The 19,348-nt window shown below is 43.5% G+C and overlaps 2 protein-coding genes across 4 annotated transcripts in view; one reads left to right on the forward strand and one right to left on the reverse strand.

Moving 5' to 3' along the window:
• The window catches only part of LGI1 (leucine rich glioma inactivated 1), a gene marked incomplete at both ends in the record, with an annotated part of 35,741 nt that extends 32,926 nt beyond the window's left edge, over positions 1-2,815 (forward strand). For 2 of the 3 annotated variants that reach the window (XM_079793654.1, XM_079793655.1), the window contains one exon: positions 1,980-2,815. In XM_079793654.1, coding sequence (XP_079649780.1) covers positions 1,980-2,815 — 836 coding nt within the window. The remainder of the gene's footprint in view (positions 1-1,979) is intronic. The other variant, XM_079793656.1, reaches the window with a different exon arrangement.
• Positions 1-19,348, reverse strand: part of LOC307112730 (protein FRA10AC1) — a 509,765-nt gene that overhangs the window by 95,702 nt on the left and 394,715 nt on the right. The gene's annotated exons all lie outside the window — the stretch shown is intronic.

The raw sequence follows: 19,348 nt of genomic DNA on the forward strand, positions 1-19,348 counted from the left end.
TCATCGGCCCCATTGCTCAAAGGATCAATACAAGTCTGAGCTTGCTTGAGACAGAGGTGCCCAGATGAAGGAATCCCCTCCTAACTGATACCCTTTCTAGAATCCTCCTTTCTCAAGGAGAAAGGCTATGCTTCCCTTTCTCCCTAAGCCTTCCTGTTTTCCAGTGGATTACATTAGGTATTTGTGTAATCTAAACCAGTTCTTTTTACCTATGTACAGTCCATCAATTGCTTTGTTGTTGTTGTTAATCCTCACCCAAGGATATTTTTTCCATTGATTTTTAGAGAGAGTGGAAGGGAAGGGGAGAGACAGAGGGAGACAAACATCGATGTGAGAGAGACACATAAATTGGTTGCCTCCCACACATGCCCTGATGAGACCGGGGATGGAGCCTGCATGGGAGGTTCATGGGAATCTAACCCCAGACTCTTTAGTCCATGGGCCGACGCTCTAACTACTGAGCCAAACTGGCTAGGGCTTGAATGAGCACTTGAGAGAGAAATGAATCATGTACTTGCAACTTCAAAATGCATCATCTAGTATTAAATGACAAACAGACGTCATGTACATGGTCCACATCCCGTCCCTCATCCCCAGACAGACATTGCTAATCTACTGTGGCGCTCTTTCTTGCAGAGTGCAGCAGTGGCCACAGAATCCTTCTCAACACAGTTCTCCGGGCAGTCGCTCTTATCATCAGTCAGTCAGTCATTGTGGGTACATAGTTAAAATCTAGTGACCAGCCCTGATCTAGTTTCAACCCTCTCTGTACAAAAGAGAAAACTAAATCCCACAGAAGTTAAGTAACTTTTCCAAGGTCACACAATCAGATGAGTCCTGAAAAGGGTCACAAATAGAGTAATTTTGTCTCTGGATGGAGTCAATTAGTAGAAAGAGTTGGTGCAGAACTTACTGCCTCCGAGCCCCTTAGGCTGCAGGCAGAAAAGACCAGGGGCCTAGATTTGCCCCACTTCTCTTTGGATTACCTAGAATCAAGCTCCTAGAATTCAAGGAGTTCAGAATATATTAATAAGTATTAAACTCTTACCAAAAAGATACTGAGCTAGGCCACTGACAGACCTCGTGTTGTTCTCTAATATTTCCCAAAGTAACATTCATGAACATCATCTCCCTCTTCCTTCTCTTCTCACCTGCCACCAGTGACCTGAAGATGCAGAAAAATGCCAAGTGGCATCACTTTCCTTCCTCAGGGGAAAGATTATTCAAGAAGTAGTTTGCACTTAGAAGAAACCAATTACAGACAGAGCTATGGGCTTCCCAAACCACCATTCAAACCTCCTAGAACAGTGATGGGCAACCTTTTGAGCTTGGTGTGTCAAACTTCACCAAAAAACTGAGCATAACTCGGGTAGTGTGTCACTTTGAGGAAAAAACATTATTTTGCAAATGTTTCATCCTCAGGAGCAGCAAATGCTTCATCCTCGGCATGCGGCCGCCTCAGCAGCCGCGTGTCATCAGAAATGGCTACGCGTGTCAGTGCTGACACGCGTGTCATAGGTTCGCCATCACTGTCCTAGAACCTTGTGGGATCTAAGCCCAAGATGGAAACCCTGGAACACCTAGCTGCCCACCCCATAGCGATACGGGTAGGCCTGGATTTGAATCCCAACTCTGCCTACTCCTAGCAGCATTGAACCTCTCTGAGCTTCAGCCTGCTCATCAACAAAAAAAAGGATAATAATATTCATTATTTAACCTTTTGGAAAATTTTAATGAGATGATTTGGCAAAGCACATAGTAGGTGCTCAATAAATGGCTGTTTTCACTACAATTACAAAGATTAACTCATGATGTATTAGGGAGAGCAATGCTTTCTTTCTGCAAGAAATGAGAGAAGGAAACTCAGGCTATAGCCATGTGTCCTAAATATCTAGTGCAGGTTGGATGTAACATGACAATGTCTGCATGCTCCAAAAGAGGATGACCATCCAGCTAATCTCTCATTTGTCTTTTCCCAGGCACGTCCACTGTAGTATGCAAGCCTATAGTCATTGAAACTCAGCTCTATGTTATTGTGGCCCAGCTGTTTGGCGGCTCTCACATCTATAAGCGAGATGGTTTTGCGAATAAGTTCATAAAAATCCAGGATATTGAAATTCTCAAAATCCGAAAACCCAATGATATTGAAACATTCAAGATTGAAAACAACTGGTACTTTGTTGTTGCTGACAGTTCAAAAGCTGGTTTTACTACCATTTACAAATGGAATGGAAATGGATTCTACTCCCATCAATCCTTACATGCGTGGTACAGGGACACTGATGTGGAATACCTAGAAATAGCCAGAACACCTCAGGCACTCAGAACGCCTCACTTAATCCTGTCCAGTAGTTCCCAGCGTCCTGTAATTTATCAGTGGAACAAAGCAACACAATTATTCATTAACCAAACTGATATCCCTAACATGGAGGATGTATATGCCGTAAAGCACTTCTCAGTGAAAGGTGATGTGTACATTTGCTTGACAAGATTCATTGGTGATTCCAAAGTAATGAAATGGGGAGGCTCCTCATTTCAGGATATTCAGAGGATGCCATCACGAGGATCTATGGTGTTCCAGCCTCTTCAGATAAATAACTATCAATATGCAATTCTTGGAAGTGATTATTCTTTTACTCAAGTGTATAACTGGGATGCAGAGAAAGCCAAATTTGTGAAATTTCAGGAATTAAATGTTCAGGCACCAAGATCATTCACACATGTGTCCATTAATAAACGCAATTTTCTTTTTGCTTCCAGTTTTAAGGGAAATACACAGATTTACAAACATGTCATAGTTGACTTAAGCGCATGACACACAAATTCTGTGGCTGCCATCAGAAACTTTCTACAGTACATGGTCCGGATGAACTCAATGCATGATGACTCTTCTTATCCCACTTGCAAATGAATGCCTTTCAAACATTGAGACTGCTAGAACCAAGCACTACCAGTATCCCCATCTTTAACTGTCCAGTCCAGTGGTGTGGGAAGTTACCTTTTATAAGAGAAAATTGAATTGTGTAACTGTTCTTTGCAGTGAAGATGTGTAAATAAGCATTTAATGGTATCTGTTACTCCAAAAAGAAATATTAATATGTACTTTTCCATTTATTTATTCATGTGTTCAGAAACAACTGCCAAATAAAATGTTTACATTTTCTTTCATATCCCAAGGTAATTACTTAAGGGAGTTTAGTTTTTTTCTTGGTGATGGTGTATTTAGGAAATAGTTTTATACCATAAGGTTATATTTGAATCAAGAGTTTACGTATGTTGTGACTAATGAGTGAAGGTGAAACACTGATATTGATTACCCATAATTTATGAACAGGTTCATCAGTTGATTTTGAACATTCAAAAGTGTTTCCAAAAGTCGTGGCTTTTAGGAACACTTTGAGGTAAAGTGGTGACAAATTAAATGAAGGGTAGAGAAATTTGCTTATTACAAGAAGACTAATTTGAAATAAAAACTGTAAGACCCATCCTTTCCTATCCAATAGCTCCAGCTCCAGCAATCATTCAAACAACTTACAGGATAAGTCATAGCCAAGATTTGGGATTTTCAAAAACCCTCTTTAGGGACTTTCTAACTGTCTGACTCTAGAATCATCTGACAGCTGATTGAGATTGTAACCTTAAAGCACTGGCCTCAAATATACCTGGAATGAAGGCCTCTTGATCTGACCAAGGACTTCTAAAGACCAAGTTTGATGTTACTGACATGCTGCAGAGTGCCCAGGAGGATCATATTTGATTTTCTAAAACCCTGCTCCTGGATCACAAGGGTCGGTAGCAAGTAGCACAATGCCTGTGCACTCTGTGGGCTCTCAGAGGTGCACATGTGTCCTACTGTTATAATAATAAACTGTATGAGGCCCTTTGATTTCATCAGTCAGTATGTATTGAGTACCTAATAGAATAAGGTATCATTCCTGTGGTGTTGGGGGGAGAACTGAGGGAGAGAAAGGCACCTTCCTTGCCCTCTGAGTCCTTAGAAGGCTCATTGGGGGGGGGGGGCGCGGAGGGGGGTTAGGACACAACAGAGCAAGCAGTAAGTGTCAGGTATCATCTGAACATCCAATTGCAAGTTTCAGGAGAGCATCAGAGATGTCTTCCTGAAAAAAAAGTGGTCCTTGTTTGGACTTAAGGGAAGATAGGAGGTTAAATGGGGATCACAACAGAGAAAGTATTCCTGGCACTTGGTTCTGCATGCTGCCTTTATGGAAGGGAACAGAGATTCCTCCAGCCCATTGTTCCCCAGAGTCTTTGACCAAATGATTGTGGGAAGGTGTGGGTAAGGGAACAGCAACCTCTCTGCCAGCACTTATCTGGCAAACTTGAGGCATCAAAGGTACACACATCGTTATAGAGTCTCCCAGAAGCAACACCTTAGGGAGTTATGCCCAGGAACCTGACTCCTTTATAACATGGCAAAAATATTAACTCTGACATCAGGGTTATGGGGGAGGAGAAGAAAGCTTACCCACTCCTGATCCTGCACAGAGGGTGAACTGGCCTTTGAATGCATTCCTTTCCTCAGTTCGTATTTTCTGTAAGCAGTCTATATGCTGTTGGAGAACACCTGCTTTGTAGACACAGGGATCAAGTCCAGCCTTGCCATGAACTGTCTTTGTCCACAGACAAGTTACCTAACCTCTCTGAGCCTCAGTTTCTTCATCTGTAAAGGGACAATAATACCTACTCCAAGGACATGGAAGAATAAAGGAGCACATGGCAGATTGAACTTTTCAAATATGGCCTAACTATATCTCCCATCCCACATGTGCTATGAGAACCTTGCCCTCATCCCATCAAGAGTGGTTCCTAATTACTCTGTTCTTAAATCTGGATGGGCAACCAAAAAAATGTGAAGGAAATTATGCAGTTTGACTTTGGAGGTTGGGTTACAAAATGATGATGCTTTTGCCTTGTGAACCTGAACTGCCACGGCAAAAGTCCTAGCAGCTTGAAGCCACCATTCTGTGAGGAAGCCCAGGGTTTGGTCGGCAACCTCAGCTGAGGTCTCAGCATCAACCACCAGTCATCTGAGTGATGGCTCCAGGGGATTCCAGCTCCCAGCTGTCAAGTCACCACCAGCCATCAAATCTTCCCAGCTGAAGCCCTGGATGTTACGGAGTAGAGACAAGCCATCCCACAATCACCTACCCAAATTCCTGACCCATAGAATCTATACACATAATAAAATGGTTGTTTTAAACAGCTAAGTTTTGGGGTGCTTTGTCACACTGTAGCCGTACTGGGAATAGCACTTGAAGTGCTTAACCCACAACTGGCTGATGGTTCCACACCTACAGCATGAGTTTGGGTCACACTCTTCCTTTACTGTCTTAATGTAATTCACTGTCATTTTATTTTTAAATGCTCTCTTGTGTTTTCAATATGTTATCGTGTTCTTACTCTGTGCCAGGCACTGTGCCGAGTTGAGGGATGCACATTCAAGACTTGCTCTGCTTGTTTTCATAGGAGCACTGACTATTCAACTTGGCAAACCAACTCTCTAATTTACCTTAAATCTGAGCCCCAGAGATGTGAAGCAAGTGGGGTGAAGTAGGCTACAATCCGTGTCTCCTGACATGTGGTCCGATCCTTGGTCCATAACATGGCGCTACCTTTCAAAACCGCCCCCTTCATTTCAAACCTGGGATGTGGCTGGGGAGAGGTGAGGAAGCTGACAGAGAAAATAAATGTTAAAAAGACTGAGGAGAAGGACAGATGGTAGGGTCCACTTTTGCCGGAATTGACCAGTCTTTCCTATGAGCTGCCCTCTCTTCCCGTGTCCCTCATCTACCCTACACTGTACCACTCTCCAGCCACAGAGGATTGGGCCTGGAGTGAACTCCTGGTCCAGGTGTTCAACCCAGAAGCTGGGCTGTGCTGGGCTCAGCCTGAGCCAGTCTAGTTATCCCTCCTGGATATTTGACATTGGATATTAGCCAGAGGCACCAGATTTGAAGGTGATGATCTTATGTCAGGTTCCCTCGAAGCAGTGGGATTTACTGAGTGAGTGCTTTCTCTACACCTGAAAGATAGTGAGAGGGGCACCGGGCAGGGAAAGATGCTACGTGAAGATGCCATTTCAAAAGTCTGGCTTCAGTCCAACCCCATGGGGAACTCTAGAGCATGAATTGTACCGCAGAGCATATCCTGCCTCGAGGCAAAGAGGATGGACTTTTATAGCCTCTCATCTGATAGTTAATGTCCAAAAAGTGTGGGGCATAATCTCTCAGGAATCTCCAGCAGAGAAGGTTGGCTAAGGGCAATGCTCCACAGAAGGGTACAGCTGTGAGCTGTTAAGTAGCACCCACGGCTGCTGCAGGATGGGTGCATCAGCCTAGTAAAGGGCATGTGGGTGGGATACCGATAGCACAAGCCACAGTGACACTGACTGGGGAGCTGAAGACACCATTTTGGAGCAGCCATGATGGTCCATGTACCAGAGGAGCAGAGAAGGTTGGTCTCAAAAGTGAGAAGGGAATGAAGTAGAAGCTCAGAAAGAAGCAGGAGTGAGAAACTACATAGTCTGAGGGATGGAGGGAGGGAAGGGGGTAAGAAGAGGGAGAGGGAGAGAGGGAAAATGGGAGTATAAAAAGGAAGTTGGGGAGAGAGCAGAGGAAGATTGGGAAGTCTGGTGTCCCCAGTTGGGTCACCTGAGAAGTTAATGCACAAACCTTTATTAGGTAGTACCCTTGAGAGCAACATCTGGAAGGGAGGGGAAAGAAGAATTTGGCAGAGAGAAGCTGAGCTGTGACGCAGGTCCCATCAAGGTAACCCTGTAGGGAGCTCTAGAGCTGAGACGTCTCTTCCCAGTTGTCCCAAGTTGGAGCAAGGGGACCAGAGCTTTATACCTTCGTGTTGATTACTCATTAGATGTGGCCATCCTTGGGAGAAAGTATGGCTTTAGATGGGGCTGTTTTCTTAGCCAAGGCAATCCCCAAAGACGGCAGACAGCAGAGGCTCATCTTACAGCCACAGCTGGAAAACAAACCCTTTATTCTTGAATGAGGATGGGTGGTGCAACACAGCCTCCATTGCAGAGGAAAGAGACAGAAAGAAGGGTGAGTGAGAGAAAAGGGAGGAGCAGCAGCCTGGATTCCATTTCCTCCTTCATCCCTCATTAGTACCAGTGGCACTCCCTGCCCTAGAATTCCTTTAGGTACTTCTGTAGTCTTCTAATAACAACCACCCCCCCCCCCCACCACACACACACACACACACACACACACACACACACACACACACTTTATTTTATTTTATGTTAGTTTGAGTGGATTTCTGTACTTGCCACAAAGTTAGCTTCAACTAAGTCAGAATGTTTAGGCACAATGGACTATAATATAGATGTGTATAGATATGATGGTGAGTACTAGATATTTCAATGTCTGCTATTCAGACTGTAAAACTTCTATTAATCTATCCTCAAGTTCATCAATTCTTTCCTCTGTTATCTCCAACCTCAACTTTCTTGAACAAGTAGTAGTATTTCAATTAGATCAGTGCTTCACCACGTTAAATTTTTTCCCAATGTTTAAAAAGGTTTGGACCATCGAGATTTAAAAAATATCCAGTGCATTTTAGACCGATGTAATCTGTTTGTATTGTGAACCAATATTTTTGGAAGTTAGAATAAAAGTGAATTACTAGAAAAATGATCACTTGCTTGGTTATTGTGGTCATGTCAAATGGCCTATAAAAGTTTCTAAGTGTTTCCTCTCCAGTTCTGTGCTTATCTCATCCCACACTGATTCTAAACTTTTCCTAGACTGGCACTGGTCCTAGGACCACATCTATAGGTACATTAAACTAGTCAATTAGAGCTCAACGCATTCATCTCAGCTCTTACAGTTATACATCGGTCTTAAAGTGGGATATACATGCATTTTAATATGGTTGCTATCAAGGGCATGGGGCGTCCAGGGATACCACAAGCCCAGAAGACCTACAAGGCCTTAGGAGGTCCTGAAAGTGGAATTTAAAATCTAGCCCAGCTTCTCCTCCCACCCTCCACTTCACTCACACCCCAGTTACCCATGCAACTTAACAAGCCCTATTTATCTCAGCGCGCTTCTGTGCCGAGGCTGCTCCCGCCACCTACAATCCTCTTTCCCCACTCTTCTATTTTTTTAAAAAAATGTTTTTATTAATTTTAGAGAGAGAGAAAGGAAGATAGAAAGAGAAACATCAATGAGAGAGAAACATCAACATCGATCGGTTGCCTCCTGCATGTCCCCTCCCCCCACTGGGGATCGAGCCCACAACCCATGCATGTGCCCTGACTGGAAATAGAACCAGTGGCCTCCTGGTGCATGGGTCGACGCTCAACCACTGAGCAACACCAGCCGGGCTACTTTTTTAAAATCTTAGTCCTTCTCCTCCAATCAGTTAGATGGGAATTCTCCTTTCTCCGGTTTTCTCAGCCCATTGCTTTTACCATGAACAAGGCTCATAATTCATTTTGCCTTGCATAATGGTTAGTTGTTGTTATATCCATCTCTCCACCAGGTTACACATCCCTGAGATCAGGACTGGGTCTTAGGCATATGGCACTCTTTCTTCTATCTCACCCCACACTCCATCCCCTAAAACAGTCCTACTTTGTAGAAAGTCCATAAAGTTGGTGGAAATGAAATAGCTTTAAGCACCTTCAGCCTTCCTGTTTGCATATCTGAGAAGCGGACACACCCCCTACTGTGAATTCCCAGCCCTACAAAGAATCTTGGCTACAGATTACCCCAAAAGAATAGGCCTGCCCATGCCCACCTGCTTACCAAGGGTAATCGATTGAGCTGGAAGATGAAAGAGACAATATTTCCTGAGTAAATCCTTATTGAAACAGATTGTAGGTCTACCTAAAACTTGGTCCACAGAACTAAAGAATGGGAACTGATTTAATTAATCTATGGAGACCCAAAGAGCAAGAAGCTTCATACTAACACTTTTGGAAAGTCTATGCCCTTTGAAATTTTTATCCCTAGAGAGAGATCCACATCCTTGGTCTACACCACTCAGAGATCCCAGGAGGGAGCATCTTGCCTGGCTGAAGCTTTTAACAATTGTTCCCAGCAAAACTGTGTCCCAGAAATCAGTCCTCTGGGCAGTGCCTGATCCCAGGACAGCTGTCCTCTGTACTTCAGGCTCTTGATCCTATCTACCCTCACATACTTAAAAATTCTAAAACAAACAAACAAAACAAATTTAATATGGAAATATTCTTTAATATTTTCATTTAATTATAACAATAAATGGCATTTATTAAGCACTTACTCTGAGCCAGGCACTATACTAAGTGCTTTATCTATAGTATCATTCCATCCTCTGTAATTTTATAATAATAGTATTATTTGACAAATGAGAAAGCTGAATCTTAGAAAAGCTAAATAACTTGTGTATAGTCATATAGTTAGTTAAGAAGTAGAGTCAAGATTCATTCAGATAGTGTCCAGCAGTGGCACCATGCTATGAAGTGCTTAAAGACAAAATATATATTAATAATTCATAACTCTGTGAACTGCCAGATGGATACCCCCCTCAGGAGTCTGGAGTGCCCCCAGTACCCTAAGGCTATCGATTGGTATATTTACACCTATGGACACAATGAGCTCAATTTCATTCAAGACGCTTATTGAACACCTACTACGTGCAAAGCATTATGGTAGATGAAACAAAGAAAGCAAAAATGAGCAAGAAGTTGTCCCTACCTTTAAAGGATTTACACACCACTAGGGCTTATTTCTAAATTTCTTATTTGCAGCATCCAAAAAAATAAAATAGGCAAAGTAAGTTCTATAGGGATCTAAAGGAGAAGTGAAACATGATCCATGTTTTCCTGCTCTTTGCCTGTAGGTCTATCCAGTTGGTGCCTACAATATTTCTGTCTTTGGGACAGTGGGCATAGTGGTCAATAGCTTGTGTTTTAGACTCAGGCAGACCTGGATTTGCATCTCAATGTGGCCACCTACTAGTTCTATGACCTTGGGCAAGTTAATAAATTTCAGCTGTAAAATGTGAATAATGACCATCATAGAGTAGGATAATAGATTATAAGCCTTCTAACTATCCCAGGAGGAGGTTACTATTAATACCTACATTTTACTGATGAGGTTAGTAACTTGCTGACATACACACAGCCAGCAAGCCTGACCTGGGAGCCTGTACCTCACCACTCTATTCTGCTATCTTGGGGAATATTGTGAAAGTGGTGCATTGCTGTGTAGGAGCTGTAATCATTGTCAGGTTAGGCAGAGGACTCCTGTGTACCATCACATCCTTCTCTGTGAGGACTGAGGTTGTCTGAAGACTTCTAGAAGAGGTGAGATAAAAATCCAGCTGAGCCCTCTAAGAGAGGGGCGGACAGATAGCCCGAGTGAAGTGAGCAGATCACCCCAGCAGCATCCCCGCCTCTAGCATGGAAGACAGCAGGAGTCAGGCATTCCTACTGAGGAACTTGGGCCCCTAGGAAATTACCTATGCTTTCATAAAACTTTCTCTTATTAAAATGTGGTCAATGTTTGTATCAGTAGAGGGAACACTGTGTGAAAAATGTTCAAAGTTCTGTCTGGCTTTGGGGTCTAAAAAGGCAATTGTCCCTGAATGATAAAATGAAGCAATTTCAGCAAAGTCATATTAAATGAGGAGACATTTGGGTGTAAGTTGCCGAAATCCAACTAAGCTAGTTTAAACATGAATATTAGCCAAGCTTCAGAAATACTTGGACCAGGTACTCTGATTGGCCAAGCTTGGGTCATGTGCCCACCCTGGAACCCCTGGATGAGAACCAAGGTGGAATGAGAGTGAGGTAAGGGTGATTCCCTAAAGTAAAATTGGAGTGCTATTTAAAAGAAGAAAAGACTGCTGGACAGGAAAAACAGCAGTCATCAACAGAGGTGTGGTCTCTATTGAGAATCTCTACTTAGCAAGTCAGTTACCAAGGAAGAGGCCACACCCTCAGATGTGTCACTAAAAGGTTTTGAAAAACCCTTCCAGCTCTTATATTGCAAAACTTGACAAAATATAATCTCCCATCTTTGTCTATTATTCATGATGATTTACTCTTACAATTTCTATATACTGTACATTTTTTAATGGTGTTCTCTCAAATATTCTGTTTTAAAATACTTAAATTGATATGCTTTGTTTCAAAATTATGTTCTGCCAAGTGAAGTCTAGCTGTGAATTCGGAGTGAGTGTCCCTGTGCCTGGGAGACAAGGCCAAGAGTTCCTAGATCACATCCTGTTCCCCTGGATGTGCTGCCCTTTCCGATCAATCTCCATCTGGCCAGGGCACCTCTCTCCTTGCTCTAAATAACCACAGTGGACAGACCAGCAGACTGTCAAGAGCACCAACCTATGGTAATGAAAGTTGGCCAAAAGCTCTGAAATATGCAAGCTTTAAGTATTACCCTGGACAAGACATTTGAGGTGGGTATTTTTGGCCTCAGTTTTCTCTGTAAGATATTGGAACTGGGTCAGGTCATCCTAAAGGTCCTTTCAGCTCTGAAAATTCTGTAACTCTGTTATAAAAGGAACAAAACATTAGCTTGGGATTTTGGAGATCTTGGGCCAATTAAACCACTTTTATAGTTGTGTGACCTTGAAAAGGCACTTTCAGTGCCTGGGTCACACTTTCCTTTCTTTAAAAATGAGTTGGTTGCAGTACATGAATTCTTTATTTTTATAATTCTAAAATAGCTCTATGATAACAATTAAGCCTAGATAATCCTTCAGAATAATCTGCTGAGATGTTAAATATGAACAAGCCGAGGATGATCACAATTCCCTGTTGACTTGGATTTGCTGTGTTGAGGAACTGCCAGCAGCATTTGGTATGTTGGTGTTTAATGGATATGACATTTCACTATACCAACTGGGAATGGAATATTTTTAGCACAGAATCCACCAAGGTTCAGTAAAGAGGGCTTATTCACTGAATGGAGTGTGAACAGCAGAGATACTATTTTAAAAGACCAACTATAAAAACCCCTTCACCTCCACTATCACAAAATAGTCATATGTGCACTTATTTTCATCACAAAGCTTGAAGAACTTAACTCCTTTCTACATCGTCTAAAAGACAGTATTCCATCTATTTTAATAACTCTACTGGCTCACACACATCACCTGTCTTCACATGGCCTGCATACTTATGTTTAACTAGAGGACCGGTACATGAAATTCATGCACGGGGGGAGGGGGGAGTCCATCAGCCCAGCCTGCATCTTCTCCAATCTGGGACCCCTCGGGGGATGTCCGACTGCCGGTTTAGGCCCGACCCGAGGATCGGGCCTAAACCGGCAGTCGGACATCCCACTCACAATCCTGAATCGCTGGCTCCTAATCACTCACCTGCCTGCCTGCCTGGTTGCCCCTAACTGCCCCCTCCCCCCGCTGGCCTGATTGCCCCTCACTGTCCCCTGCTGCCAGCCAGGTCGCCCCCAACTGCCCCCTCCCTGCCGGCCTGGTCGCTTCCAACTGCACCCCCCCCACCGGCCTTGTCACCCCTTACTGCCCCCCTCCCTGCCAGCCTGGTTGCCCCAACTGTGCCCCCCACCAGCCTAGTTGCCCCTCACTGTCCCCCTTGCCAGCCTAATCGCCCCCAACTGCCCCCCCCCCCGACAGCCTGGTTGCCCCCAACTGCACCCCCTGCTGACCTGGTTGCCCTCACAGCCCCCCTCTGGCCTGGTCATCCCACGCAGCCTGTTGTTCAGTCATTTGGTCATCCTTCACTAATCCCCCTGCCAGCCTGGTTGTCCCATGCAGCCTACTTATTCAGTCGTTTGATTGTCCCTCACTAACCCCCCTGCCAGCCTGGTCACCCCACACAGCCTGGTGTTCAGTCATTTGGTCGTCCCTCAATAACCCCCCTGCTGGCCTGGTTGCCCCACACAGCCTGCTTGTTTAGTTGTTTGGTTGTCCCTCATCCCTCACTAACCCCCCTGCCGGCTTGGTCACCCCACACAGCCTGCTTGTTCAGTCGTTTGGTCATTCCTCACTAACTCCCCTGCTGGCCTGGTTGTAGGCAGCCATCTTATGTGAGGGCATGATGGTCAATTTGCATATTACCTCTTTATTATATAGGATAAGCCAAAGACACTGTTAGTGATTGGAGGCAATAGTAATAGCTACAATTTATTGAGAACTTACTATGTGCAGGACATGTGCTGAATATTTTACATGTATTTAGTCATTCAACCCTTGCAATGATGCTATTATTGCCACTATATTCTAGAGAAGGAACTGAAGTTCAGAGAGGTTCAGAAGTCTACCTGTGGCATGTTGCTAATTGATAGCAGAGCCAGGATTCAAACCCACGTCTATCTGAAATCAGTGCCCTAGAAACTGACCACTGTATTTACATTGATTGTATCAGTCAAGATAGGCTGGGTTACTTGGTAACCCTTTGGTAGTGCTCCAATATGAATGGTTTACAATAATAAAGACATTTCTTATGCTATTGAAATCACTGTTTCAAAGTATCACCATCTTTACACACTGATGTACGCATTGATGGACTAGCCACTATATGGGACATTACTAAGTAACTACATCAGGGGGAAAGAGAGCCATGGCAAAGCCTATACTGGATGCTACTATTTTTAATGGAATTCCTTTACTTGATTTAAAAATATATTTTCATATAATGCTTGGATAACTTTTTATCTATTTTTTAAAATATGTTTTTATTGATTTGAGTGAGAAAAGGAGAGAGAGAGAGAGAAACATCGAGAGAGATCCATCGATCAGCTGCCTCTTGGACACCCCCTACTGGAGATTGAGTCCACAACCCCGGGCATGTGCCCTGAACAGGAATAGAATCAATGACCTCTCAGTGCATGGGATGACACTCAACCAACTGAGCCACAATGGTCAGGGCTGGATAACTTTTTAAAGGGACTTTTTCCCCAAACAGAGATTAAAAGGGATTAAGCTCCCTCTCCACCTCACCCTAGTCATCTTGAAGATGCCACTGTTGGTTTGATAAGGATTTTGCTGTCTCATCCTCCTAACCTGAGGCTAATAAGCCCTGTAGTCATCAATGATATGGGACAGATGTTCATGTTTATAATATTTACACTGGTGTGAGGGCAAAGTGCTGACCACTTTTAAACACACGCATTTGCTAAAAGGCTCTTCCATGGCAAAGAAGAAAGGCTACGTGGTAGGTGTATCCTCCCAAAAGTGCATCTCAGACACTGCACGCCCAGCCCGCATCGGTGTGTTTGAAGGGCCAGAGGGGCCAGCCCCAGACTCTGAGGAGGTCTATACTATAAAATAAAATTAGGCATATATTATGGTCCCTAATGACCCAGCATGTTGGGGTATATAAACCTAGTCTCTTTTATCTCCAGGATCTCTGATTTCACCTCCATCAGCATCTTTCCAAATCTCTCCTTCACTTTCAGTTTAAAGGGTCAACCTAATGCTGATATTTGAGATTTCTGCAATGCTCAGCTACCACATCAAGGATGCAGTAGCTGATGAATCATAACAATAATTATTATTATGCTATAGCTAGTGGCTTTGTGTTTAGAGGCCCCCTAATAGGACTATCACAATATGTGGGGACAAGGTCAAGCGATATCATCGTTTGACAACAAATCAAATGAGAGTCAGGGCATAATTGATGAGCTCAGACATTTTCTGGCCATATTTCAGAGCCCTTCCCAGAAATAACCCATTATCCATTGTGATGGGTGCCAGAATCATTCACCTGAGCATGTTAGATAAACTCTACCTGGAAGCTGCATCATGGTCTCATGCCCCAGTCCTTAATAATAAGTGGGTCTGGTATCTGCTAAGGACTGCTGAGGAAGGGGAGTTAGGGAATAGGAACTGCAGCCTTTTGGGGAGGGGGACATGACCCAATGGCTAACAGGCAGAACAAGCACACTGTGGCCAGCAGAGGGCAGCAGAACCATGCTGCCACTGCAGGTGGCCCCAGTGACCCACAATGTGGCATCTGCTATGGACATCTGTGTTCCAGGAGATATGGATCCCAAAGGCTGGTCCCCAGAAAAGGTACAGCTAAAATGGAAAAGGGTGCTTGGGGAAAGAGATGTCCTTTCAGAGAATGGCCAGCAAGGCTGTTCTGGACATTCCAATAACAGAGGCCAGGGGCTACCAAGGTTCAAGAACTGTAATGATGATTCAAGTCTTGCTAAATAAGCTTTGCCAAAGTCCTACTTCTGCCAGATGAGGAAGGCAGCAGGGGCCAGAGGAAGCGTGTGAAACTGAAGGAAATATTTAGTACTAGCATCTTGCTTTGGTATTCCAAATAGACTTTCTCTGTTCTTCCCTGAAATCAGTCCACTGGCCTGCCTCCTGAGAGACTGGATTAATCCTTCAAAGTCAGGTCATCCTAAGAGGGACAGTCAAAATAGCAATTTGAATCATACAAAGCTGAACACTAGAACACAGACTCTCAATGACTCAACCAAGATATAAACAATTAATTAAGTCCAGCCTGGAACAACTGCCCATCCTTCCCTGCATGCCCCAGCAGATTTACCACTGGGTCGCCTGTGTCACTAATGCCTACCACCTCCACAACAAAGAGGGGGCAATACAAACACTTCGCTCTCGTCTTCCCACTAGATGTCCTGCCTCCCATCCCCTTCTCTGGAAGATCAGTGTTCTCATTCAGATGATGGTGAGCAATGCAAGGTTGGTACATACAACCACATTAATTGCTTCCCTTTCTTCTTTGGTTAAACCAGAGATGACTGTAGTTGAATTGTACTGCCCTTGAAAACAGCAAGACTCACTGAGCTATGTGTGTAGGGTCAAGTACAGAGTACCACCCAGAGTTATTGCTGGTTGAAATGACTATCCTAATGGGTCTGGGCAAATGCTCAGATACTCAAAGTTATCGAACTTCATTATAAAAAATATTAAGCTTAACAAGGCAAAATTGCTGCTGTCAGGATATTCTTAGCCCTTCCCCTGGCCCTAAGAGCTAAAGAAGGTTCTGCAGTCCCCTACTCAATTTCTCCCTTTCCCACTGTCCTCCCAGCAGAGTCCTGTTTGGGGGACTCTCATGAAGCAGAATTGGGAGGAAGGTACACAAAGAAACGCTCAAACTAGGTTGATGAAAGCTGTCCAAATCTGCGTTTAAGAGAGGCCCAGAAGCAGCTGTGTAAGGGAAGTGGGTGGGCAAGGACACGAGGACTCTAAGAAAGTGTTTCTGTGGGTTACAGTCCATGACATTAAAAAAAAAAAAAAAACTTTGCTGGATTGTGTTCATTTGATGCAAGTCTTCTTTGATAATGGAGCCCATGAGTCTAGAATTATAGAGGAGACTAACATATTTCTGCCTCTTCCTTTGAATGGGCATTTGCATAATTTGAGTAGGTTATACTGTAGCTCAGGAGGATCATGAAAAATTACCTAATTCACAGAATCAAGCAACCAAAAGCCAATTATTTATCAAAATTCTATGGTTTATGATCTTTGCTTCCATGTTATTATAGCTAAAGCTTTCTGCGATAATTTTTGCTGCTTTAAAAATGTTGGATTCATTTCCACTCCATCTCTCTTGGAAACTTTCTTCTTCTGGGCGCCTTTGGCTTTAACATGTCATTACATGGCTCCAGCCTGCTGAGGGGAGAAGAGTTTGCCACCCCAAAATATGCCTCTTAGGGATATTGATTCTTTTTATTTTAATTTAAATTCTTTATTGTTGAAAGTATTACACACAGTCTCCTTCCCCCATTGGCCTCTCCCCAGCTACTCCCACCCCCCAGCACATGCCTTCATTTATTCTTTTAAGCTGGTTATTTTTAGCAGAAGAAATATTAAAAAAAAAAACTTTTGATCTCCCCCACAACTGCCTAAAATGAATTTAGATAGAGAACGTGCTCCAGGAAGGGAGATATCACAGGTAACTATACTTTAATATGCACTCACGTGTGACAGACAGGGGGGAACCTAGCAAGGCCCTTTGGTCTAAGTCCTCTGTGTCCCCAGATGGTCAGGCAAACATTTATTTACCAAACAACTGCTTTTCTGTCTCCATGTGAATTGCCTTTGAAGTCCCAAACCACATCCCTCCTTCTCCTTAGCTCCAGAAGGCATATAAGCCCAATGCGCTTTCAGGTCATATTCTTATGGCACCCCACTCCCACCCCCGCATGTACATCTTTGATACATTTTGATCATTTTCTCTTGTGAATCTGTCTCTATTAATTGGATTACTAGCCCTGTTGTAAGAACTCAGATATGTGAGAGGAGAATTATTTTTGCACCCCGCCCTGTTCCTTTGAAACCTCTCACTGCAGCAGGGACTCATCAGGCTGATGTTTTCTAAGTTGATGTCTCCCCCATGTGACATAACCATATTCCTGGTTCAGTTCTTTTTTTCTGCCCCAAAGGGACCCTTTTCAATCCCAGAATTGGAGGCATTTAAAGAAGAAAACAGTTGCTCAGTGTTATTATAGCTGCAAGGCCAAAGGGTGCTTCGTTAACTGTTGAATGTGCATTTAGATTAACACCAGAGCAAGAGGCGTGGGGTCTGGAATGGCTTGCCTAAAGAAGAACAAAAAGAAGAGGTAACTGGAGAAAGTCTCCTGGCTACAGATAAAAAGAATTTTGATATCTGAGATGTTGGGATGTACTCTTCTCTCTCTCTCTCTCTCTCTCTCTCTCTCTCTCTCTCTCTCTCTCTCTCTCTTTCTCCCTCTCTCTCTGATTTTTTTTTCCTTCTTCATTGAAGGAGGATAAGGGCAGGATAAGGGCAGACAAGAGTAGGAATTCACTGGGTAAATTACCTCAGAAGCAGGCTATAGAATAGGGCACCACAGAAAAAGGTCCCCATGTAACCATGGTGACAAGCTGAGAAAGGAAGGGGTGGGAGAGAGGGAGCAAAAAGCCTACTGGAGAGAGGGCAGGAGGGAATGCAGGGAGGGGAGGGGACACCCAGATCAAGGGAGTGAGTGACAGAAACTGTGAGTCTTCTAAGCCAAATTCAGGTTTTTAAGGGAAGAAAATTGATTTATGACTGTAATTAACTTGGAAGGCAGGAAGCATGTTGTTGCATATTCTTTTTACATTTAGAAAGGGTGTTAAATGCTTCTTTAGAGTTCAGCTATTTTAACAAAGCAAGATTACAAGCGAGCAGTGGAAAGTTGTGGTTTAGTTAGGGGTGGGTTGGGGAGGGTTGGAAGAGGAAGGAAGACTGACTCTGAGCAACCTAGAAGCCCAGAGAGTCCTTCATCTGAAAAGCACAGCACCCAGCTGCCTCCTGGTGGCAGCTGTCTAACCCGAGAGTAGAGAGCTGGAATGGCAAAACCGGAGCCATAGAGGCAGGGTGACCAGACTTAGCAAAAATAAAAAATACAGGGCCCCTAGTTAATTTTGAATGTCAAAATTAATATTTTAGTATGTTTGTTCCCTGACAACTGTAATAAGGTGACTTCCACTGATTAAATATCTTCTTGTTTTTCTCATCCCCTATATATTAAAAACAGAAAGGAGAAAAGAAAAAGGTAGAAGGGAGGGAGGGAGGGAGGGAGGGAGGGAGGGAGGGAGGGAGGGAAGGAGGATTTGAACCCCAAATGGTTGGTTTCTAATTACCTATTCACATTCCATCCTTCTTGCTCCCCTCTCTCCTCACTATTGTAGGACATTGCCTAACTATTCCCTACAATATGTCTTCAAAAAAATTAAGTCAGAACAAAGCCACATACAATCAAGCCAAACCTCTCTGGTTCCTTCAACCTCAGACAGACTTTTCCTGGGAACTGATTGTGTATTATGTCACCCCTCCAGCCTCACCTGTGAATTGGCCCCTCCTCTAAGCTCCTTGCTGGCACTTTTTAGGGCTCTTACCTATGATTAATGCACAATTCCTAAAGCATTCACTAATTAAGTGACAGATATCCATAAATCCTGTCACAGTAACATTTCAAAGAAGCATTTTATAAAATGAATCAATGTCTGTGGTTCAGTTCAGTGGTGGGTGCTAATGGTGTTTGTTCTTTGATGGCCCCCAGCTCCTGACTCCAGCCACAATCTGACTAACACTGTAGAAAAGACTAGAAACAAGACAAGAAATTGGTTCACCGAGCTCCTTAAAACTTTGATCAGATCATGCCTTTCTGTTTAAAACCTACCTTTGCTCTCCTGTTACATTTAAAATAAAACTCAAAATGCTCACGATGGCCTACGAGCTCTGTGAATTTTCCTCCACCCGCAAAGCTCACTCCATTCCTCACTCGCTGAAATTCAGCCTCTGGGAACCCCATTGTGTTCTTTTCTTTTTTAAGCACACTTGTATAATACAACAACAACAAAAATGGTTAAGGACAATTTCTTCTCTTGCATTTTAATAAGC

This window comes from Cnephaeus nilssonii, assembly GCF_951640355.1.
Source record: "Cnephaeus nilssonii genome assembly, chromosome: 16".
NCBI classification, from domain to species: domain Eukaryota; kingdom Metazoa; phylum Chordata; class Mammalia; order Chiroptera; family Vespertilionidae; genus Cnephaeus; species Cnephaeus nilssonii.